Raw genomic sequence first — 26,064 nt, forward strand, 5'->3', positions numbered from 1 at the left:
ACTTCCCTCTTGAGTCTTTGTATTTACTTAAATATTACATGGTAAAATTATAATAAATAATAACCTATATGAACTTAGGGACTTAATAATAGTATGACGTACTAGTAATAGGGCCTACATAATAGAATAAAATGTCTTCAACTCAACTTCAGGAGTAAAAACAACAGGCGAGTGAAGCGACCGACCTTGACTTTAGTGCTTATTTATATTTTTATTTTGCTTTGAAATAAACAACACACACAAAAAAAATTGCGCTGCAAAAAAATTGAAATATATAAGCACTAAAGTCAACATCGGTTGCTTCACTCACCTGTCATCTCTAGTTGGCAGTTTTTGCTCTTGTTTTTAATACTAGTTGTTCCTGCCGACGCCCAGCACCTGGATCTAAATGCATTGCTGTGCACAGGGTTTCTCTTTCTTTTTTTGTCTACAACTCTACCTCGGCATGGTTGTCATCTCTGTCTATTATGTAGTCCCCCCACATGTCCTCCTACTCTTTCAGATACCCCCAACCTTGAAGCTTAAAGGATTGAGCAAAAGCTGGCCAAAAAACTAACCATCTAATTAGCATTTGACATTTTCAGCTAATCAGCTAATTCCATTAGACCTATTTCGTTACATTTCATGAGGACTCTTTAGTTACATTTCATTAGGCCTATTTAGTTACTAACTATATGCCTTACATTTTACCTCAAAAAAGAAAGGCCACATATTTACCTGCACAAACCAGCAGAAGACTAATACTGGTTATAGGAGAACTGAAACTAAGGAGACCGTTTTGAATAAGTTTCAGTATTTAATTAAATGAAAATTGCAATACAAGTGGCTTTAAAGACTGCCATTCCATCCAGACAGTTGTGTATGAAAATAATGTAAAGCTAAGCTATGACAGCGAGTTCATCTGAAAGAAAAACACACAGAACATGTATGCTCAGACCCATATCCAGGGCAATCATGGGTAAATGGTATCTCATTTGCATAGCTTCAATTTTTTACAGGCAACCCTTGCATCCACATCACTGACAAGTGCATCAATCAGTTGTTCTTTGTATTTATTGACCAGTTTCTTGCAGATGCCTTTGAGCTTCCCCAAGCTGCGACAAACAGAGTCCAGTATAGCAGCAATGTCATCCTGCAAGTAAAAATATAGAGCTATATCACAAACAGAATGTGTTAGTTTGTGTCATTGGTGACAAATTAATTTGCTTACATAACATTGTGAGAATTGCAGAGATATACAGTCGAAGTCAGAAATTTACATACACCTTAGCCAAATACAGTTTTTCTCAGTTTTTCACAATTCCTGACATTTAATCCAAGTAAAACTTCCCTGTCTTAGGTCAGTTAGGATCACCACCTTATTTTAAGAATGTGAAATGTCAGAATAATAGTAGAGAGAATTATTTCTTTCAGCTTTTATTTCTATCATAACATTCCCAGTGGGTCAGAAGTTTACATACACTCAATTAGTGTTTGGCAGCATTGCCTTTAAATTGTTTAACTTGGGTCAAACGTTTTGGGTAGCCTTCCACAAGCTTCCCACAATAAGTTGGGTGAATTTTGGCCCATTCCTCCTGACACAGCTGGTGTAACTGAGTCATTTTTTTAGGCCTCCTTGCTCACACGCTTTTTCAGTTCTGCCAACACATTTTCTATAGGATCGAGGTCAGGGCTTTGTGATGGCCACTGTCATTATTACCCTGTCATTATCACCATTCAGCTTGGCCTTGACCTTGTTGATGATGCCCTTACACGCAGAGCAGGGACCTGGGATAGCTTTGATCTGAGGGAGAGGGAGACATTTTAGGCTACAAAAATAACCAGGTATTTACTTAAATATGACATGGCAAAATTGTACCACCAAATAATGACATAAACCTTGATGCACGTTTCTTTCTTTCTTTCTTTGGGATTAATTAAAACAAGCATCACTAGGATTAGTCTGTTTCTGCTCTCTTGACATGTTTGACATGACAATGGGTTACAAGGAGTTGGGATTTTTTGTTACCACATGCATGTTACCACATGCAAACCCCAATTTATTTAGGCTACCCAGCTAGCACATAACATTCTGAAAACCATATATTTCATAGAGCTTGGTGAGAGTGTTATTGGCCTGTGTCGTTATTTTGCAAACAACCTTCCCACAACTTTCTGGGAAAGGTGCAGGATAGTGTCACGATCGTGTGGAGGAGAGACGGACCAAAACGCAGCATGTGGAAAATAAGCCATCTTCTTTTATTTTATACGAAGATGAACATGAAACGAACACTATACATAAACTAAACAAAACGACCGTGAAGCTATAAACGTTGTGCACACACACACACACACACACACACACACACACACACACACACACACACACACACACACACACACACACACACACACACACACACACACACACACACACACACACACACACACACACACACACACACACACACACACACACACACACACACACACACAGGCTACAAACGTTCAAACATAGACAATTACCCACAAACACCTAAAGCCTATGGCTACCTTAAATATGGCTCCCAATCAGAGACAACAATAACCAGCTGTCTCTGATTGAGAACCAAATCAGGCAACCATAGACTTTCCTAAACACCTACACTCAACCATAGACAATCCTAGACACATACACTCAACACAAACCCATACACTAAAACCAACACCCCCTTTACCATAATAAACACCCAAAACACAAACATACCCCATGTCACACCCTGACCTAACTAAAATAATAAAGAAAACAAAGAATACTAAGGCCAGGGCGTGACAGATAGTTGCTTCCCACAGACATCAAATCGGTGTCTATTCCACATTGGTTCAACGTAATTTCATTGAAATGACATGGCTACAACGTTGATTCAACCAGTGTGTGCCCAGTGGGTTGGCTTTGGAACATTCTCAGCACATTTAAGGATTTTCACCAAAAAAAACTATTTTCTTGGTATTTCATTACTTTAACATAAGGTTTCCTAAAAGTTCAAACATGGTTACATTTACATTTTTGTAATGTTCTAGGAACGTTCTCCAATTGGTTTGATATCGGGAATGTTCTCAAATAGTTCAGAGAACGTTAAGAAACACAGTTCTCCAACTCGCACGCCCCCACGCCTCCAACTCAATCATCAAGTTTGCAGACGACACTACAGTGGTAGGCTTGATTACCAACAACGACGAGGCGGCCTACAGGGAGGAGGTGAGGGCCCTCGAAGTGTGGTGTCAGGAAAATAACCTGGACTTCAGAAAACAGCACAGGGAGCACCCCCCTATCCACATCGACGGGACAGTAGCGGAGAGGGTAGAAAGTTCCTCGGCATACACATCACGGACAAACTGAAATGGTCCAACCACACAGACAGCGTGATGAAGAAGGCGCAGCAGTGCCTCTTCAACCTCAGGAGGCTGAAGAAATTCAGCTTGTCACCAAAAACACTCACAAACTTTTACAGATGCACAATCGAGAGCATCCTGTCGGGCTGTGTCACCGCCTGGTACGGCAACTGCTCCGCCCATAACCGTAAGGCTCTCCAGAGGGTAGTGAGGTCTGCACAACACATCCCGGGGGGCAAACTACCTGCCTTCCAGGACACCTACACCACCCGATGTCACAGGAAGGCCAAAAAGATCATCAAGGACAACATCCACCCGAGCCACTGCCTGTTCACCCCGCTATCATCCAGAAGGCGAGGTCAGTACAGGTGCATCAAAGCAGGGACAGAGAGACTGAAAAACAGCTTCTATCTCAAAACCATCAGACTGTTAAACAGCCACCACTAACATTGAGTGGCTGCTGCCATACATGTAAAAAATGTATAACTAGCCACTTTAAACAATGCCACTTTATATAATGTTTACATACCCTACATTACGCATCTCATATGTATATACTGTACTCGATACCATCTACTCCATCTTGCCTATGCCGTTCTGTACCATCACTCATTCATATATCTTTATGTACATATTATTCATCCCTTTACACTTGTGTGTATAAGGTAGCTGTTGTGAAATTGTTAGGTTAGATTACTCGTTGGTTATTACTGCATTATCGGAACTAGAAGCACAAGCATTTCGCTACACTCGCATTAACATCTGCTAACCATGTGTATGTGACAAATACATTTAGATTTGATTTGATTTGATTTCTTCTGTGGGAATTTCAGTACTTCAGCATAAAGTTGTTTTCATGGTTCTATTTATTCATGTTCTCAAATCTTTCAGAGGATGTTAAGAAAACCATAAAAAACATAAACTTTAGTAACGTTCAGAGAACGTTCTAAGAATGTTATTTAAAAACATACATGCCGTGCTCAGCATGAACAAAACTCTCTCTATCCTCTGTCTTGTTATGTATGTTCACTGAGGCCAAACTCCCTGCCATCCAGGACCTCTTTACCAGGCGGTGTCAGAGGAAGGCCCTAAAAATTGTGAAAGACTGCAGCAATCCAAGTCATAAACTATTCATTATGCTACCCCACGGCAAGCAGTACCGGAGTGCCAAGTCTTTGTCCAAAAGGCACCTAACAGCTTCTACCCTCAGGCAATAAGACTGCTGAACAGTTAATCAAATGGCTACCCGGACAATTTAAATTGAACCCCTTTGTTATTTGTTTCTTGATCTAAATTGACTTCCTTGCACTGGCTCTATGCACACTCACTAGACTCAATCTACACACTCACAAATACTACACTGACACTCCAACACACTCATACGCTCACACACACACATGCATATTGACGACACATAGACACAATCCCACATACACTGCTGCTACTCTGTTTATTATATATCCTGATTGCCTAGTCACTTTTACCCCTACCTACATGTACATACTAAATTACCTCAACTACCTCGTACCCCTGATCATTGACTTGGTACTGGTACTTAGTACCTTGTAAATAGCCTCGTTATTGTTTTAATTGAGTTACAATTTCCTTTTGTATTCATCAAATATTTGTGTTACTTTTGAACTCTGCACTGTTGGAATGGGCTTGTAAGTAAACATTTCACTGTAAAGTATTCGATGCATGTGACAAACAGGATTAAATTTTTCTTATTATAATCTTATTGAGTGCTTGTTTCCTTTGAAATTGAGTCTATTTTAATAGATGAAAATGTACAGATTTGAATGTTTAAACTAAACATGGCATGCTAGCTCCATCCTGGTGGCTCAGTGGACTAATTCCATGGAAAGAAATGCCGTGTTACAATAAAAAAATACATGTTTTTGCATAATTATTGCATAAGGAATTTCCATGTGTCCTATCTGTGCTTGGAGTTCAAAGAAATAAGCTAGCAGTATTATTAAAAGTCTTATTGTCACGACTTCCGCCGAAGTTGACTCCCCTGCCTGTTCGGGCGGTGCTCGGCGGTCGTCGTCACCGTCCTACTAGCCGCCACCGATCCCTTTTTCGTTTGTCTGTTTGTTTTGTCTTATTAGTTGCACCTGTTTTTTGTTTCGTAATGAGCTTCCCTATAATTAGGAGTTTGACCCGCCCTTGTTTTGTTTGTTTTTGTTACGTGTGTGTATTTTGGGTGTTTGGCAAGTGTTGCTCTTTACGCCCTGGATGTTCGGGCTTATTCAGTTTTTCCTTAAGAATAAATACATTTCCCAAGCGGCTCTCTCTCTCTCTGCGTCTGGTTCTTTCGCCAACCTAGTCCCGCGTGACAGAATCCCGCACCAAACATGGAACCAGCAGGAGCAGCCGCGTCTCCTCTCCCATCGATGGAGGAAAGGGTCCTCCATCACACCAGTGTTCTCCACAGAATTGGGTCGGCTATGGACCAAATGATGGAGAGGATGGATCGATGGGAGAGGAGTGGCCTTCCCACCTCATCTCCAGCACCCCCTCCTCCAACACCTCCTGTTCCTGTTTCAGCATCCGGTTCGGGGGCTCTTCGGCTGGCGCTCCCACGGGAGTATGATGGAACGGCGGCCGGGTGTCAGGGGTTTCTTCTCCAGCTGGAGCTTTACCTGGCGACCGTTCGTCCTACTCCCTCCGGAGAGGAGAGCGTGAGCGCCCTCGTCTCCTGTTTGACTGGACGAGCTCTTGAATGGGCCAACGCAGTGTGGAATGGCCCAGACTCAGCGAGGGATCATTACCCTGAGTTCACCCGCCGATTCCGAGCTGTGTTTGACCACCCACCAGAGGGTCGTGCGGCGGGTGAACGGCTGTTCCACCTGCGTCAGGAGATGAGGAGCGTACAGGACTTTGCCCTGGAGTTCAGGACCTTGGCTGCAGGAGCAGGGTGGAACGACAGGGCCTTAATAGACCATTTCCGATGCAGCCTTCGGGAGGACGTCCGCAGGGAGCTAGCGTGTCGGGACACCACACTCACGCTGGATGAACTTATTGACATGGCCATCCGTCTCGACAACCTGCTGGCTGCCCGCGGACGTTCGGAACAGGTCCTGTCGTTTCCACCTCCCAGCCCTCCTGCTCCTATCCCTATGGAGTTAGGGGGGGCAGCGTCAAGGGGAACCGGAGGAGGAGTGTCCTCCTGCACCAGTTGTGGTCGGCGAGGGCACACGGCCGACCGGTGCTGGAGGAACTCTTCTGGGAGTCGGGAGGGCAGGCGGAACACTACTCGATCACCCCAGGTGAGTCAGCACCAGACTTACCCAGAGCTTCCTGTTAGTCATATGTATGTGTTAACCTATTTCCCCGGGTTTTCTCCCTCTCTACAGCATAAGGCGCTAGTCGATTCAGGCGCAGCTGGGAATTTCATTGATCGGGGGCTCGCATTAAGGCTAGGGATTCCCCTTGTGTCGTTAGACCTACCTTTCCCTGTGCACTCCTTAGATAGCCGACCATTAGGGTCAGGAATGGTCAGGGAGGCCACGGTACCACTGGACATGGTAACGCAGGGTAGTCATAAGGAGCAGATTAGTCTGTTCCTTATCGACTCACCTGCGTTTCCAGTGGTATTGGGAATTCCCTGGCTAGCTCAGCACAACCCGGTGATTTCCTGGAAACAGGGGGCTCTTAAGGGGTGGTCAAGGGAGTGTTCAGGCAGGTGTTTAGGAGTTGCCGTTGGTGCGACTACGGTGGAGAGTCCAGACCAGGTTTCCACCGTGCGCATTCCCTCTGAATATGCCGATTTGGCTATCGCCTTCAGTAAAAGGAAGGCCACCCAATTACCACCCCATCGACGAGGGGACTGCGCGATAAACCTCCTGGAGAACGCTGCACTTCCTAGGAGTCACGTGTATCCTTTGTCCCAGGAGGAGACAGCGGCTATGGAGACATATGTTACTGAATCACTGGGACAGGGATACATTCGGCCCTCCGCATCACCTGTCTCCTCGAGCTTCTTTTTTGTGAAGAAGAAGGATGGCGGTTTACGCCCGTGCATTGATTATCGAGGTCTAAATTCCATCACAGTGGGGTTTAGTTACCCACTACCTCTCATCGCTACGGCGGTGGAATCATTTCATGGGGCACGCTTCTTCACAAAATTGGACCTGAGGAGTGCGTATAATCTGGTGCGTATCCGGGGAGGAGATGAGTGGAAAACCGCATTTAGTACTACATCTGGCCATTATGAGTACCGCGTCATGCCATATGGGTTAAAAAATGCTCCAGCTGTCTTTCAATCCTTCGTAGATGAGATTCTCCGAGATCTGCTCGGGCAGGGAGTGGTAGTGTACATTGATGACATCTTGATCTACTCTGCCACCCGCGCGGCGCATGTGTCTCTGGTGCGTAAGGTACTTGGGCGACTGCTGGAGCATGATCTGTATTGCAAGGCGGAGAAATGTGAGTTCTTCAAACAGGCCATTTCCTTCCTGGGTTATCGTATTTCCACCTACGGGGTGGTGATGGAGGATGACCGCGTTACAGCCGTGCGTAATTGGCCGACTCCGACCACGGTGAAAGAGGTGCAGCGGTTTTTAGGGTTTGCCAATTACTACCGGAGGTTTATCCGGGGGTTTGGTCAGGTGGCTGCTCCCATTACCTCACTGCTGAAGGGAGGACCGGTGCGCTTGCGTTGGTCAGCAGAGGCGGACAGAGCTTTCAGTCGTCTGAAGGAGCTGTTTACCAATGCGCCCGTGTTGGCGCATCCGGACCCCTCTTTAGCGTTCATAGTGGAGGTGGACGCGTCCGAGGCGGGGGTCGGGGCCGTGCTGTCCCAGCGCTCGGGCGAACCACCCAAGCTCCGCCCTTGTGCCTTCTTTTCGAGGAAGCTCGGTCCGGCGGAGCGAAACTATGATGTGGGGGACCGGGAGTTGTTAGCTGTAGTCAAGGCTCTGAAGGTGTGGAGACATTGGCTTGAGGGGGCGAAACACCCTTTTCTCATCTGGACTGACCATCGTAATCTCGAGTACATCCGGGAGGCGAGGAGACTAAATCCGCGTCAAGCTAGATGGGCTATGTTTTTCACCCGGTTTCAGTTCACCATCTCGTACCGACCAGGCTCCCAAAACACCAAGGCCGACGCGCTGTCCCGTCTCTATGATACCGAGGAGCGGTCCGTTGAGCCAACTCCCATCATTCCACCTTCATGTCTCGTGGCACCTGTGGTATGGGAGGTGGACGCGGAGATAGAGAGAGCCTCACGGTTAGAGCAGACCCCTCCTAACTGTCCAGCGGGGGTTCAGTACGTGCCGGGAGGGGTCCGGGATAAGCTAATCCGTTGGGCTCATACTCTCCCCTCCTCGGGTCATCCTGGCATCGAGAGGACAGTGTGGAGTCTTAGAGGGAGATACTGGTGGCCCACGTTAGCTAAGGACGTGAGATTTTATGTCTCCTCCTGCTCGGTGTGTGCTCAGAGCAAGGCTCCTCGGCACTTGCCTAGAGGGAAGTTACAGCCCCTCCCCGTTCCACAACGGCCGTGGACACACTTATCGGTGGACTTTCTTACCGATCTTCCCCCGTCCCAGGGAAGTACTACGATTTTGGTCGTTGTGGATCGGTTTTCCAAGTCCTGCCGTCTCATCCCGTTGCCCGGTCTCCCTACGGCCCTGCAGACTGCGGAAGCCTTGTTTACCCATGTCTTCCGGCACTATGGGGTGCCTGAGGATATCGTTTCTGATCGGGGCCCCCCAATTCACGTCCAGAGTTTGGAGGGCGTTTATGGAAAGACTGGGGGTCTCGGTCAGCTTGACCTCGGGTTTTCACCCCGAGAGTAATGGACAGGTGGAGCGCGTAAACCAGGATGTGGGCAGGTTTCTGCGGTCATATTGCCGGGACCGGCCTGGTGAGTGGGCGAGGTATGTTCCTTGGGCTGAGCTCGCTCAGAACTCCCTCCGCCACTCCTCAACGAACATGTCCCCGTTTGAGTGTGTGTTAGGGTACCAGCCGGTCCTGGCCCCATGGCACCAGAGTCAGACCGAGGCTCCTGCGGTAGAGGAATGGGTACAGCGCTCCAAGGACACCTGGAAAGCCGTCCAGGAATCGCTAAAGTTAGCAGGACAACGGCAGAAGAGGAGCGCTGACCAGCACCGCAGTGAGGCCCCCGTGTTCACACCGGGGGACAGGGTCTGGCTCTCGACCCGAAACCTGCCTCTCCGCCTGCCCTGTCGGAAGCTGGGGCCGCAGTGTGTGGGGCCGTTTAAAGTCCTGAGGAGAATAAACGAGGTGTGTTATAGGTTACAACTCCCTAGGTATTACCGTATTAACCCCTCGTTTCATGTGTCTCTCCTCAGGCCGGTGGTGGCTGGTCCCCTGCAAGAAGGTGAGGTGCCTGAGGTCCCTCCACCCCCTCTGGAGATCGAGGGGTCCCCGGCGTACACAGTACGTGCCATTCTGGACTCGAGACGCCGGGTGAGGGGCATACAGTACCTCGTGGACTGGGAGGGGTACGGTCCGGAGGAGAGATGCTGGGTTCCGGTGGGGGACATTTTAGATCCTACTTTACTGAGAGACTTCCACCGCCTCCACCCGGATCGCCCGGCACCTCGCCCTCCGGGTCGTCCTCGAGGCCGGTGGCGGCGCGCTGCGGGAGCCGCGCGTCAGGAGGGGGGTAATGTCACGACTTCCGCCGAAGTTGACTCCCCTGCCTGTTCGGGCGGTGCTCGGCGGTCGTCGTCACCGTCCTACTAGCCGCCACCGATCCCTTTTTCGTTTGTCTGTTTGTTTTGTCTTATTAGTTGCACCTGTTTTTTGTTTCGTAATGAGCTTCCCTATAATTAGGAGTTTGACCCGCCCTTGTTTTGTGCGGGATTGTTTTTGTTACATGTGTGTATTTTGGGTGTTTGGCAAGTGTTGCTCTTTACGCCCTGGATGTTCGGGCTTATTCAGTTTTTCCTTAAGAATAAATATAAGGAATATTTTTTCCCAAGCGGCTCTCTCTCTCTCTGCGTCTGGTTCTTTCGCCAACCTAGTCCCGCGTGACACTTATTGAAACATTTTGTGAAAAACCTCAAAATAACATAGAATTTTCCTTCTCAAAGCATTAATATAACCTCCCAGAAAAACATTAAAGGAACCAGAATAAAACGTTCTTAGAACCTCCCTGCAACCTAAAAATAAACATTCACAGAACAGACAATGTTCTGTTTTACTGGTCAGGAAAAATATGGCTTCTTTCCCACATCCAATGTTAAACCAAAAACATACGTTCCCACACCTTCCAACAAACCAAATGTGCTAGCTGGGTATTGTGTAGGGCAGTGTTTCACAACTACAGTCCTTGAGTATCCCCAATAGTACAAATTATTTTGTAGACCCGGACAAGCATATCTGATTCAACTTATTAACTAGTCATCAAACTGAATCAGGTGTTTTTGTCCGGGGCGGTACTCACTAATACAATAGAATGAAAAGTCTCCAACTCTACCGCGGCATGGTTGTCATCTCTTTCCATTAGGTAGTTCCCCCACATGTCCTCCTCCTCTCTCAGACTCCCCCCACCTTGAGACTTGAAGGACTGAGCAAAGGCTACCCCCCCCCGCCAAAACAAGAGGATTATATTAGCATTGTCATTTTATGATATTTTTGAAAAGCAGTGAATTCTTTACAATAGCTACATTTGGATTCAATCACTTTTTGACAGCACCACTTTTTGAATTGAACGATTCCTTCCGTATTTGTCCATTGTAGAAGTGCTCAGGAAGTGACTTTTTAGACCTGAATGCCCAAACATTAAACAGATAAAGGTGTTCAACGTTTACATGTTTTGCATCCCCCTCCATACCATCAGACATCCATGTCTTCATCACTGGGAAATATTCAATGGTTGAGATTATAAAGCTTACAATAAGGGCAGTCAAATATTTTATCATTTCTGGGGATAAAAATATATATATATTATCTTTTAATATGAATGATCTAAAATGCGTAAACTTCCATTTTTTTCATGTTCACAGATGTAGTTTAGACCCTATTTTACATCATCTAAGGTATTTGTGTTGTGCCATCCATCGGTTGAGACACATCATGCTCTTGTGGATACGGTGGATATTATGTTTTGGCTGATAAATGCACTAAAATATGAATCAAATTGAAATGTTCAAATGGTACCAGAAAGATGGTTGGAGGTCCACACATCAGAGAATGTTGACTTGAATGGGAATATCTGTTGTTTTAAATTATACTGTCAATCCTCCATAGGAAACCTATTGAAATCATAAAAGATACCAGAATAGACATGACCATTTAAGTTGACCTTAGGCGGCGGGTGGACCAGCGGTCATCTTTGTGGTAGGAATTAGAAGTTAAAATTTCAATTCAATTAAAATGTCAATGGTTTACCATCTAAATTGCAGTGGTCTGAAGGGATAGATCCATTTTATGAATTATATTTTCTATGATTGAAATGACACCTATACTGTATTCAGAAGCATGTTGTGTCTCAACCGATGGTGAGCACAACACAAAAAGCTCAGATATGAGAAAGGGTCTAAGCTACAACATATGTAAATATGAAAATAATCAGAGTTGAAGCGTTTTTAGATCATTGACGTTAACGGTTTTCAAAATGACAATTATTTATAAAAAAAATATTCAAGACATAATAAAATACTGTAGTTTGACAACACTTTGTAAGCTTTTGAATTATATCAAACTGAACAGTTTATCTTCTCCAGTGATGAAGACATGGATGTCTCATGGTATGGTGGGGTATGCAAAATAGGTACATTTTGAGCACCTTTGTCTCCTGAATGTTTTGGCACTCAGGTCCAAAATGTTACTTTCTGACCACTTCTTCCATGGGCAAACATGTATGGAATTAAAACGTACTTACCCTAAAGCTGGATTTCAATATTTAATTTTCCTGACTTTTCACCCATATTTCACAAAAGAAGACCCATATATTTACCTGCACAAACCAGCAGAAGACCAATATTGACGACCCTCATCTTCTTCTCAGTCAAAAGGTAGAAATGGATAATAAAGCAACTGTTGTAAGCCAGTGTAGTTAACTTGGTCCTGGTTGGAGAGCACAGAACGTCTGCTCTTTTCTACCCATTGACTCTGGCTTGATTGGTTGCCGTTGCAGAGGGGAAGGAGCGTGGTTAGCAAGGTTGAGCGATTGGATCTGAGCCCGGGTAAGGGGGGTGGGGGGGGGGTCAATGTTGTCGTTTAAGATATTTTATACATGTGTATTGAAACACTATCATTCTTCAAAGCGAAGATCAGAAAGCTGACTTCCTTTTTCACTAGCTGTACCACAAATACAGATAACTGCACAAATAAAGGAAACACCAACAGAGTATCTTAACAGGGCGTTGGGCATCCACGAGCTAGAACAGCTTAAATTCATTCACCTTGGCATAGATTCTACAAGTTTCTGAAACTCTATTGGAGGGATGCAACTCCTTTCTTCCACAATAATTACATAATTTGGTGTAATGTTGATGGTGGTGGAAAACGCTGTCTCAGGCACCGCTCCAGAATCACCCATAAGTTTTCAATTGTGTTGAGATCTGGTGACTGAGACGACCATGGCATATGGTTTACATTATTTTCATGCTCATCAAACCATTCAGTGACCACTCTTGCCCTGTGGATAGGGGCATTGTCATCCTATGAGGGCATAACCATGGTAGCCAAAATAATGGCCTGCCCAGCATTGTTATACATGACCCTAAGCATGATGGGATGTTAATTGCTTAATTAACTCGGGAACCATGTGTGGAAGCACCTGCTTTCAATATACTTGTATCTATCCCTCATTTACTCAAGTGTTTCCATTATTTTGGCAGTTACAGGTAACTGCTACATCCTGACTTGTGGCAACTCAGTGTGCAGCCTAAAACTCTCACAACCTAGAGCCACCATATTTTCTAAATGTGAACACAATTGACAAGCCCATTTACATTTTATATGATAGAAGTGCTCTCCTAACCATTTTAAATGTATGACATTTAAATTAAGTGAAATAATGCAGGGATTTGAATCTGATTTCACCTGAGCACAACGCCTCTCCCTATCTGTAGTCTGCTGATAATGAGAGTCAACTTTAAAATGTATCAGCTATATAGTAACAGGTTTCATGACCAAATAAATGCAGTAAAGCTAAATGGAAAAGGTTGCTGTTTGTGTGAGACTCGATTTAAATGTTTGTACACTGCCTTCGGAATGTATTCAGACCCCTTGACTTTTTTACACATTTTGGTACCAATCTACACACAATAGCCCATAATGACAAAGTGAAAACAAGTTTTTAGACATTTTTATAAATGTATTAAAATATTAAAAACAGAAATAACTTATTTACATAAGTATTCAGACCCTTTGCTATGAGAAATTGAGCTCAGGTGCATCCTGTTTCCATTGATCATCCTTGATATGTTTCTACAACCTGAATGGAGTCCACCTGTGGTAAATTCACTTGATTGGACATGATTTGGAAAGGAACACACTTGTCTATACAAAGGCCCACAGTTGACAGCGCATGTCAGAGCAAAAACCAAGCCATGAGGTCGAAGGAATTGTCCGTAGAACTCCGAGACAGGATTGTGTTGAGGCAAAGATCTGGGGAAGGGTACCAAACCATTTCTGCAGCATTAAAGGTTGCCAAAAACACTGTGGCCTCCATCATTCTTAAATGAAAGAAGTTTGGAACCACCAAGCAATCGGGGGAGAAGGGCCTTGGTCAGGGAGGTGACCAAGAACCCGATGGTCACTCTGACAGAGCTCCAGAGTTCCTCTTTGGAGATAGGAGAACCTTCCAGAAGGACAACCATCTCTGCAGCGCTCCACCAATCAGCCCTTTATGGTAGAGTGGCCAGACGGAAGCAACTCCTCAGTAAAAGGCACATGACAGCCCGCTTGGAGTTTGACAAAAGGCACCTAAAGACTCTCAGACCTTGAGGAACAAGATTCTCTGGTCGGATGAAACCAAGATTAAACTCTTTGGTCTAAATGCCAAGAGTCACATCTGGAGGAAACCTGGCTCCATCCGTACAGTGAAGCATGGAGGTGGCAGAATCATCCCGTGGGGATGTTTTTTAGCGGCAGGGACTGGGAGACTAGTCAGGATCGAGGCAAAGATGAATGGAGCAAAGTACAGAGAGATCCTTGATGAAAACCTGCTGTAACGAACTCTGTCAGGAGAAGGAGAGGAGGACCAAAGTGCAGCGTGGTACGTATCCATAATACTATTTAATAAAGATGAATACGCGAACAAAACGACCAACGAACAGTTCTGAAAGGTGCAACAAACACTAAACAGAAAACAACCACCCACAAACACATGTGGGAACAGGCTACCTAAGTATGGTTCTCAATCAGAGACAACGATAGACAGCTGCCTCTGATTGAGAACCATACCAGGCCAAACACATAGAAATACAAAACAAGGACAACATAGAACACCAGACATAGAATGCCCACCCAAACTCACGCCCTGACCAACCAAAATAGAGACATAAAAAGGATCTCTAAGGTCAGGGCGTGACACCTGCTCCAGAGCTCTCAATCAAATGTATTTCTAAAGCCCTTTTTACATCAGCAGATGTCACAAAGTGCTATACAGAAACCCACCCTAAAACCCCAAACAGCAAGCAATGCAAATGTAGAAGCACGGTGGCTCAAGACCTCAGACTGGGGTAAAGCTTCACCTTCCAACAGGACATTGACCCTAACACAGCTAAGACAACGCCGGAGTGGCTTCGGGATAAGTCTCTGAATGTCCTTGAGTGGCCCAGCCAGAGCCCGGACTTAAACCTGATTGAACATCGCTGGAGAGACCTGAAAATAGCTGTGCAGAAACACTCCCCATCCAACCTGACAGCGCTTGAGAAGAACTGCAGAGAAGAATGGGAAAAACTCCCCAAATACAGGTGTGCCAAGCTTGTAGCGTTACTCGCTGCCTAAGGTGCTTAAACAAAGTACTGAGTAAAGGGTCTGAATACTTATGTAAATGTATTATGTAATATTTTTTTTAATTATAAATTAGCGAAAAAAATATTTGTCATTATGGGGTATAGTGTGTAGATTGCTGAGGGAAAAAACGATTTAATCAATTTTAGAACAAGGCTGTAACCTAACATAATGTGTAAAAAGTCCAGGGGTCTGAATACTTTACGAAGGCACTGTATATCTGCTTCTGAGAGGATTCTAGCTAGACTAGAGCATAATCACGTGCATGTCTTAGTCTGGCTTGCCTCAAACTGATAGGTTAGACACAGCAGCCGTGGAAAGAGACTATGTGACCACTGATATGTACTTGTTGCACTCTCTATAAAGTATTTCAGTATTCATGCATACTACAGTACAGATTTCAAACTGTGAAATGGTTTGTGCATGTTTGTACCACTGTCCTCAACCGTAATAATGTGGTTAGCAGCACTTCACACACATGGGTATGCTTAACTAGTTAACCTCTATAGGATCAGTGTGTCCCCCGTGGGACGGTTGAGATAACGTAGGCTAATTCGATTAGCATGAGGTTGTAAGTAAGAAGAACATTTCTCAGGATATAGACATATCTTATATTGGCAGAAAGCTTAAATTATTGTTAATCTAACTGCACTGTCCAATTTACAGTAGCTATTACAGTGAAATAATAACATGCTGTTATTTGAGGAGAGTGCACAGTTATGAACTTGAAAAGTTATTAATAAACCAATTAGGCACATTGGGGCAGTTTTGATACAACATTTCAAACAGAAATGTAATGGTTCATTGGATCATTCTAAAACTTGTCACATACAGTTCTGCCATCTAGTGGCCAAATTTAAATTGTGCCCCGGCTGGAATAATACATTATGGCCTTTCTCTTGCATTTCAAAGATGGTACAAAAAATACAAAAAAAATGCATGATTTTGTTTTGTATTATCTTTTACCAGATCTAATGTGTTATATTCTCTGACATTCATTTCACATTTCCACAAACTTCAAAGAGTTTCCTTTCAAATCGTATCAAGAATATGCATATCCTTGCTTCAGGTCCTGAGCTAAAGGCAGTTAGATTTGGGTATGACATTTTAGGTGAAAATTGAAAAAAAGGGTCAGATCCTTAAGTTAAGCCACCATGTATTCACTAGTTTCAATATATCCATAATATTCGTGATTGGGATCATATAATGTTTTTAGCCCACTACAGACAAAAGTTGGCACATCAACGGTACCTACTTCAGAAGAGTCCGGTGGGGCTTGTGGGTGTCGTAGACCAAAACGGAAATCACCATCGTTTTCGTGGCACTCATCATTCCATAGAGAGGTATGTTAGTTAGTAGGCCAAACCAGACGTTTGTGACAAAAATCGATTTTCGGGATGTCTCCTGGTCTGACAAACAGCGCTGTATGTCTGCCACGTTCCACCGCAGATACGGAAGGCCACCAAGGCAGATGTGGTGGACTGAGCCTATACAACAACAAAAAGTATATCTCTAGCTTAAACAGACGGGTTTTGATAGGGATTGTTGTATTATGTTAATTAGTTTGATGCCCAGTGCAGTCAAAATCTTGATTTTCCTCTGTTTTATATATATTTCCACACTTTGAGGTTGGAATAATACTGTGAAATTGTGAAAATTATTGGAACGCCCTTTTAGTGTAAGAGCTGTTTGAAAAGACTGCCTGAAATGTCAAGCTATCTTGGTGGGATGGAGTTTTGATCTGGATGGTGACGTCACCAGGCGGTAAATTAGTTAATAGACCAATAAGAAAGAGTTCCACACGTCACGGCCAATCACAGCTAGTTTTACATTTTCCCCTCCTTACTCAGACCACTCCCAGACAGTCCTAGAAAAATTATTGCTTGAGAAATTGCTCTTTGCTAAGAAGCTATTTTTGTTTCTTTTTGACCATTTTAATGTAAAACAATCACAGGTAAGGTTCTTAATTGTTACCCTGAAATGATTTGATATTGAGATAAAAACGGCTTCATACTATCCCAACCCTGCACATCTGGCACTGCAGGCAGGCTAAAGCAAATGCTCAAAGTATTGAACATTTTTAAATGGTAATTGAACCCAGGTCAGCTCTCATTTGATCTATCTGACCTGCTGAGTGCTGTGGTGGTTCTGGGGGCGGCGTGGAAGGTCGGGGGTCGTCGTCAGTCTTCCTCAGAGAGAATCCCCTACTGGAGGACAATGACACTGCAGAACGAGAGAGAAAAAACACAGGTTGTGGTTCCACTGGCTAGTAACGCCCCTTATAGTTCATAGTTACATTAAACATTAGTGACACATTTTCAAGTGACATTCAAGACTCCCAAGGACACTACATGGCAAGCAAAATGGAAACTTAAGTCACTCAGCAAAATGATAAGAGAAAGAAAGAAGGAAATGAAAGGGAGGATCTGCTTGGGCTCCTGTTAGCTTCCATATGGGTTCTACAGGGAAGTACAGGGACGGCTGTGTGTGTGTGTCATCAGTGCAGCTGCTACACACCTCTGCTAACCATCTCAGTCTTAGTTGAGTGACTGTTTTGACTCCTGGGCCCTGATGACATCATAGTCAAGTCCCAGCTTCCATTCTGCCCCCCCCCCCCCCCCCACTCTCCTCTTCTTCTTTGGCTGAAAATCGCCCACACCATCTTCCAGCCAATTGTCTATCAGATATTCCTCCTCAGGAACAAGCGCTGGCCTGCTATTGAATAACACTGCCGGCATGCTGCTGAACCGCGGCTGGGATAGGTTCTGGGAGATGGGCCTTGGCACTGTTGTACTCCTCCTTGCCGAAGACAGAGGGCTTCACAGCATATCTCGTTTCAGGAACAGAAGAGCTTGTTTCCTGACTGCGGGCACTTCCTGTGGAGTGGGGGCTGCAGGTAGGCGTGGGCAGACAGCCGGCAGAGGGCTGACAGAGCTATCCAAGTCACTGTGGTCAGAGGAGCTGCTTTCATCCTGAGGAAGACAAACAGAGAGACAGAGACAGACAGATTATTTGTCAATAGGTACAGTGCCTCACTTCTAAAACTGCCTCACAACAACTGACTGTTTATGACTTCAACAAGGAATAAAACACCTCCAGACCTGCTGCTCTTGTCTTAGTACATACTGACAGATTATATTAGTCTGAAAGTGTTGGGTCATTTAAAATTGGTTTGATTTGAAACCAATTATATTCATCTCATTCCTACTACCCCAAAGAGGATGGGGTCCCTCTGTCCCTCTGTGTCTGTGGCGTTATGGGGGCCGCACTGTGCCATTAGAGTGCCTCCGTGTGGGGTGCGGTGCTACTGCAATCTCCTGGGAGCTCCTGGTTCTGGGCTGGCCGTTGGTGGATAGATAGTGCCCTCCGGTGGGGTTGAGACACTCTGAGTTCTCTGTATCAAAGAGCTGACTGTCCTGCAGAGTGTCGAAGGGCGCGGGAGTAGCAGGGACTGTGGAACAGAGCGTAGAAACATGAATTACAGTAGAATAGTTGTCCTTACAGCAACAGAAGTATATTGTGGGAGATGCATTATTTTCTGGAAATTAAGCTGATTAAAGGCCTCACAAATGGTGTGTGAGTGAGATGATGTATCCACATGTACTCGATATAAACATCAGTAAAACTAAATGTGACACATTGAATATACAGCAGGGTTGGGGTCAATTCCATTTTAATTCCAGTCAATTCAGGAAGTACACTGAAATTCAAATTATCTTCAATGCTTTACACTGGAGAATTTGGAATTTGGTTTACTTTCTGAATTGACTGGAATTTAAATGGATTTGACCCCTTCCCTGATTTACAGGCCTCATATATTCCACCCACTTTCATTATATTCCACCCTTTCATTATACTCCACCCACATTCATTATATAAACCATTTTGTGCTAGTCTTCTTGTGTTGTAGGCCTACACTGAGCAGAAGAAGTATGTTAATTAAGTAGCTCTCTGTATCCCTGGAGGTCCATACATCTGTATTAAGCACAACACGGGGTGCATTGACCAATTCATTGATAACTTAATCTATGGATTGCTTATATAGAGCAGGTACCAACTACTTGTTTGCTGAAATGGGTGAGAGGGAAGTTCGTAACGTGGATTGAGCACGTGCTGAAACCCCCTCTTCACAACCAGCGAGAATGGCCAGCTGCATTGGCTATTCTTGTTGAGCAGTGGAGACATACTGTAAACATTTTATCCACAACTCTCTGTCCATCACCGTTGTAAACTACTGGGAAGCCAAAATATTCCCTAACTGGAGATTTAAACGACAATGGAAGACCCACCTGGTTTATCGTCCACACCACCTGCCATCATACAGAACTAGTTCCCACCTGCGCCTCACAAAAGGACAGTTTGAAATGTGCCAATTAAGATGAGAATTTAGATTACAGCGTGTGCATAGGCTCTAGATATTTTACCGGAATCGCCTGAAATGTTTTTTTAGCTCAGATTTCATCAAGAAGGCATTTTTTGTTGAATCTTTGTTGTATGTATTCATTCAGGTTAGTGAGGACTGTTTGGTAAGAATACGTGTATTGTTACACTCGGGCTGTGGCGATCTGGTCATACTCCTATTCGTAATAGGATCCATTTTATCACACTTGAGTCTCGTAATTGGATTTACTTGTGATCGGAAAAATCTAGAAGTACGCTTTAATTGCCTGTAAAGCCTATTCCTATCACTCAGAGCGAATTGGTATGTTCATTCACACACACTGTTCAAAGGTAAACTACCCCGACTGATGAAAATGCACATGATTTACTTACTAAGTGATTTGGACCATGATTTACCTATCACGGACAAACACACCAACACAGACGTGAAGAGGGCATGACAACGCCTCTTCCCCCTCAGGAGGCTGAAAAGATTTGGCATGGGCCCTCAGATCCTAAAAAAGTGCTAAAGCTGCCCCATTGAAAGTCTCTTGAATGGCTGCATCACTTCTTGGTATGGCAACTACTCAGCACCCAACCGCAAGGGGCTACAGAGGGTAGTGCGTATGGCTCAGTACATCACTGGGGCCGAGCTCCCTGCCATCCAGGACCTCTATACCAGGCAGTGTCAGAGGAAGGCTCTAAAAATTGTCAAAGACTCCAGCCACCCAAGTAATAGACTGTTCACTTTGCTACCGAACAGTAAGTGGTACCGGAAAGCCAAGTCTGGGACCAAAGGCTCCTGAACGGTTTCTACCCTCAAGCCATAAGAATGCTGAACGGTTAATCAAATGGCTACCCGGATTAGTTGCAGTGCTTGAAAAAATGTGTTTGCCAGGAATGTCCAGAATGTTTTGGTGTCTCATTCTTTACTCCAGTGAAGACAGTTGTCTGGATCCACGTTGGATCTAATATCCCTGGCGAATGGATGTTGATCATCTGTTGTTGTATGCTGGATTTACAACAGGGTCTTGTTACATTTAACAGAGAAAGCATCAAGATAATGAGTTCATGTTTTTGTGCCTCGGGTTGGACACCGAGTCTAGTGTGCACAATTGTGTAGAATATATTATTGCGCACACCCAACGTTATTCCTATAAATTATTCTGGATAAGATGACAACAAATTACATAACCCTAGTGGGCTTATTCCCAATGTCATCTTGTTGAGTTGAGTTGATTTTATTTTTACAGGGACATTGCACATTAATCAACGTTTCAGTAAAAGTGACGGTTTTAGCCAGCCGGCTAATTTTCAACCGCAGTCCCTGGGCAGGTTATTAAAAACAATTACAATTGTAATGAAAGAACATGATGAATACATTTTTTCCATGTTAGATCGGCAAATTTAACCAATACAAGGGGCTTGAAGTAGCCTACTTGAACTTGAATGTGGAGCTGAGAAATTCAAGTAGTCTACTGTCAGGTTTTGGCCAAGACTGTTTGGGTTTTGGTCACTAGATGTCCCCATTGCACCTTTTTTGTACCTTTTGTTTTTCTTGCTCTAATTATTGTTTGCACCTGTAGGTTATTCCCTTGTTAGTATTTAAACCCTGTGTGTTCCTCAGTTCCTTGCTCAGTGTTTGTAAGTTAGCACCCAGCGCCAGCCCAAGCCTTGTTTTATACAGATTTTCTCTTGTTGGATTTTCCAGAGGTTCTCTGGTTTAGTTCTTGTGTATTATTTGAGTAGTCTTTTGAGGTTTGTTTTTCCCTGCTGTTTTTTACCACTTTGTGGAGTTTCTTTTGTATTTTGGAGGATTTCCATTTTTTGCCTCTTGGCTTTATTTTTGGACATTGTGGATTTAGTTTCTTTGCCTGAAGATTTTGTTCTTTAATTAAACCACCATCTCTAGTACTGCTGTGTCTGCCTCATCTTCTGGGTTCTGACGATTATTAGTGACTGTTTCTCGCACCGGGTCCTGACAGTCTACTGCTTTAATTGAATGGTGTTGCGCTACTCCGTTGCGATAAAACCACGTGCCGTTATTATGATGACAACATCTGTTGGCTTCAATTTGTCTTTCCATACATTTTTATTTTAATGGAAGGATTTGTATCTGAATTTTGTTTACTTTCTCGTTATAAATACAGCAATGGTGAGATTAATGTTACCACTATTCATGGCATTATGTGTCTGAATCACCGTGCATGCATCCAATATATTTAGTCAGGCAATGTCCAACTTATTCTCATATGTTATTATGTAATAATAATTTGAATATCAAAGCCTAAAAAAATGCATTACTCTTAAAGTGTTAATGGTCTACTTGTGACACTTTTTGCATGCTTTTTTGGCGTGGGGGGGGGGGTCTATATTAGGCCCTATACTTAAAATTATATAAAGGATACAATTTTATAACATTGAGGTCCTACAATTAAGTGCTTGAAAAAGTCCCTGAAAGCCCTTGTATTTGACTTTCGAATGTCAGTATGAGCCCTTCTTAAAGGATGTATAGTCCTAGGCTTATAGGTGGGTAGACCTACATGTTGAGTAATGGGTAACTTGCATATATTCACTTTTATTCTTCTAAGTACACATGTGGAACTGCATGAAAATCCTATTTACGTTTGTTTCAAACCATTTGGAAATGTTGATCCCAATGTCACACATTGAACCCATTATTTATAGAAAGACCCTCCCTCGCCCACACACACGCCTATTGACGCATTTGTACAATCAAAATAAACTATCTGCTGTAAACTAATAAACTAGAATACATAATAATAGCAAGCATGCATGGGCTTGGATCAAAACATAATTATTCCAGCAATAGTGCCCCACAGTGGAGGAGTCAAAATATTTGTAAAACCTAGCGGGCAAACAGGGAAGAGGTTCCAATCGTTTTCCACCATTCATTTTTCCCATAGGGGATTTTAGAAACACTTAAAATAAGGGCTGTGATTCATGTAGGCTTACCCTGGCGTGACGTTTTGGTAACCGTATAAATCTCTCAAGGACAAGGTGACTTATCAATATATGCCTGCTCGCAACTGCCCACTAACTGTGAGGAGGACTCAGTTCTCACACCGCTAAAGACTGGTGTCGCTTGGAATCCAATGTGTACACTTGAGATGATCTACACTCCTTGGTCCTCATATTTGGGCCATCTTTTGGTGACACAGGCTGCAGAGGGATCTCAGCATCAATATGTTGTATGCATTATGTAGATATACATATTACAGGGTGTGTATGCCTTTATACATGTGAATTGTGTCTGTATTGTGTCTATGTTTTGTAAGTATTAAATGGAAAACACAAATAAATTGAACAAAATTATCATTATTTTTGGACTGCTATGGTGTTTTTTTCCATCAACCTCCCAACAGTTGCTGACTGACTGAAGAAATGGTCAAGCTGAGAATTTATTAAATAGCTTCATTCTGTAAAGTTCCCCCTAGTCTCTTCCTACAGCCGCTGTATCTCCAACACAACTCTGGGGGTGGAGCGTAATGAGTCTTGCAAGTGAAACAATTTTCACACCCAACTTGGTGTGAGTTTCTAAAGACACACAGCTTCACACTGTAGTTTCCTTTCTTGTTAGTTAAACCACTGACTGGCCTTCTTCTCACTGTTTAATATTTCCACAAAGGAGGGTGTTGGGTGGGCTTCAAGATGCTGTGGGAAAGTTCCTAGTCACACATCAGTGTTGTCACCTCAGTGTATCGCTATATCACTCAGAGATTGGGCCACGGTGATTATGGTTACAATAACTAATTTCATCATTATTGTAATTTCCAATTTATAAAAAGAAATTACTAAATGGCCTCTGTTAGTGCAATTTGTGAATGGTGCCACTGCCACCTTGATAACATTTGTGAGAACACCCATTTGTGTAAAGTGCTGCTAACCACACTTATGGTTGGGACATTTTTGATAACATGCACAAACCTTTTCACAGTTTGAAAGATGTAGTATGCATTCATACTGAAATACTTTCTAGAAAGTGCAGCAAGTACATATTAGTGGTCACAGTGTCTTCCCACAGCTGCTGTGTCTTAACTATTAGTTTGAGGGAAACCAGACTAAGACATGCATGTGGTTATGCTCTAGTCTAGCTAGAATCCTCTCAGAAGCAGATATATAAAAATTACACTACATAAACCTATGTATCTTTTATTTGAGTCTCCCCCAAACCTCAACCCTTCCCAGTTGGCTTTACAGCATTTTATTTTACCAGTAGACCTGTATTTCTTTTGGAACTCAGTCGGGTCTTATTGTTGAGAGTTATTAAAGTAGAATACACAAGGTGTATCTTCTGCTGACAGGCTGCAGAGGGATCTCAAGCATTCATATTATATTATAATTATGCACTATGTAGATATACAGTGGGGCAAAAAAGTATTTAGTCAGCCACCAATTGTGCAAGTTCTCCCATTTAAAAAGATGAGAGAGGCCTGTAATTTTCATCATAGGTACACTTCAACTATGACAGACAAAATTAGAAAAAGAAATCCAGAAAATCACATTGTAGGATTTTTTATGAATTTATTTGCAAATTATGGTGGAAAATAAGTATTTGGTCAATAACAAAAGTGTATCTCAATACTTTGTTATATACCCTTTGTTGGCAATGACAGAGGACAAACATTTTCTGTAAGTCTTCACAAGGTTTTCACACACTGTTGCTGGTATTTTGGCCCATTCCTCCATGCAGATATCCTCTAGAGCAGTGATGTTTTGGGGGTGTTGCTGGGCAACACGGACTTTCAACTCCCTCCAAAGATTTTCTATGGGGTTGAGATCTGGAGACTGGTTAGGCCACTCCAGGACCTTGAAATGCTTCTTACGAAGCCACTCCTTCGTTGCCCGGGCGGTGTGTTTGGGATCATTGTCATGCTGAAAGACCCAGCCACGTTTCATCTTCAATGCCCTTGCTGATGGAAGCAGGTTTTCACTCTCACGATACATGGCCCCATTCATTCTTTCCTTTACACGGATCAGTCGTCCTGGTCCCTTTGCAGAAAAACAGCCCCAAAGCATGATGTTTCCACCCCCATGCTTCACAGTAGGTATGGTGTTCTTTGGATGCAACTCAGCATTCTTTGTCCTCCAAACACGACGAGTTGAGTTTTTACCAAAAAGTTATATTTTGGTTTCATCTGACCATATGATATTCTCCCAATCTTCTTCTGGATCATCTAAATGCTCTCTAGCAAACTTCAGACGGGCCTGGACATGTACTGGCTTAAGCAGGGGGACACGTCTGGCACTGCAGGATTTGAGTCCCTGGCGGCGTAGTGTGTTACTGACGGTAGGCTTTGTTACTTTGGTCCCAGCTCTCTGCAGGTCATTCACTAGGTCCCCCCGTGTGGTTCTGGGATTTTTGCTCACCGTTCTTGTGATCATTTTGACCCCACGGGGTGAGATCTTGCGTGGAGCCCCAGATCGAGGGAGATTATCAGTGGTCTTGTATGTCTTCCATTTCCTAATAATTGCTCCCACAGTTGATTTATTCAAACTAAGCTGCTTACCTATTGCAGATTCAGTCTTCCCAGCCTGGTGCAGGTCTACAATTTTGTTTCTGGTGTCCTTTGACAGCTCTTTGGTCTTGGCCATAGTGGAGTTTGGAGTGTGACTGTTTGAGGTTGTGGACAGGTGTCTTTTATACTGATAACAAGTTCAAACAGGTGCCATTAATACAGGTAACGAGTGGAGGACAGAGGAGCCTCTTAAAGAAGAAGTTACAGGTCTGTGAAAGCCAGAAATCTTGCTTGTTTGTAGGTGACCAAATACTTATTTTCCACCATAATTTGCAAATAAATTCAATCTACACACAATACCCCATAATGACAAAGAAAAAACTGGTTTTAGGAAATTTTTGCATATTTATACAAACAATGAAATATGACATTTACATAAATATTCGGACTCTTTGCTCAGTACTTTGTTGAAGCACCTTTGGCAGTGATTACAGCCTTGCGTATTCTTGGGTATGATGCAACAAGCTTGGCACACCTATTTGGGGAGTTTCTCCCAGTCTTGTCAGCAAATCCACTCAAGATCTGTCCTGTTGAAAGGTGAACCATCACCACTGTCTGAGGTCCTGAGCACTCTGAAGCAGGTTTTCATCAAGGATCTCTCTGTACTTTGCTCCGTTCATCTTTCCCTCGATTCCAGTCCCTGCCGCTGAAAAACATCCCCACAGCATGATGCTGCCACCACTAACGCTTCACCGTAGGGATGGTGCCACGTTTCCTCCAGACGTGACGCTTGACATTCAGGCCAAAGAATTCAATCTTGGCTTCATCAGACCAGAGCATCTTGTTTCTCATGGTCTGAGAGTCTTTAGGTGCCTTTTGGCAAACTCCAAGCGGGCTGGCGTGGCTTTTT

General features: G+C 43.7%; 1 protein-coding gene across 2 annotated transcripts; it reads right to left on the reverse strand.

Moving 5' to 3' along the window:
* Positions 1-783: 783 nt before the first annotated feature.
* Positions 784-12,466, reverse strand: LOC139553840 (antimicrobial peptide NK-lysin-like). 2 transcript variants are annotated; one of them, XM_071366572.1, is made up of 4 exons: positions 12,287-12,466; positions 10,772-10,905; positions 1,700-1,783; positions 784-1,132 (listed from the first exon to the last, which is right to left on the reverse strand). In XM_071366572.1, the coding sequence occupies exons 1-4, from the start codon at positions 12,324-12,326 to the stop codon at positions 971-973; spliced, it is 420 nt and encodes a 139-aa protein (XP_071222673.1). In that variant the 5' UTR covers positions 12,327-12,466; the 3' UTR covers positions 784-970. The 2 variants fall into 2 exon arrangements, with proteins under 2 accessions (XP_071222673.1, XP_071222674.1); XM_071366573.1 differs by having other exon boundaries at positions 10,805-10,905; positions 12,287-12,454.
* Positions 12,467-26,064: the final 13,598 nt, after the last annotated feature.

This window comes from Salvelinus alpinus, chromosome 25, assembly GCF_045679555.1.
Source record: "Salvelinus alpinus chromosome 25, SLU_Salpinus.1, whole genome shotgun sequence".
Lineage (NCBI taxonomy): Eukaryota > Metazoa > Chordata > Actinopteri > Salmoniformes > Salmonidae > Salvelinus > Salvelinus alpinus.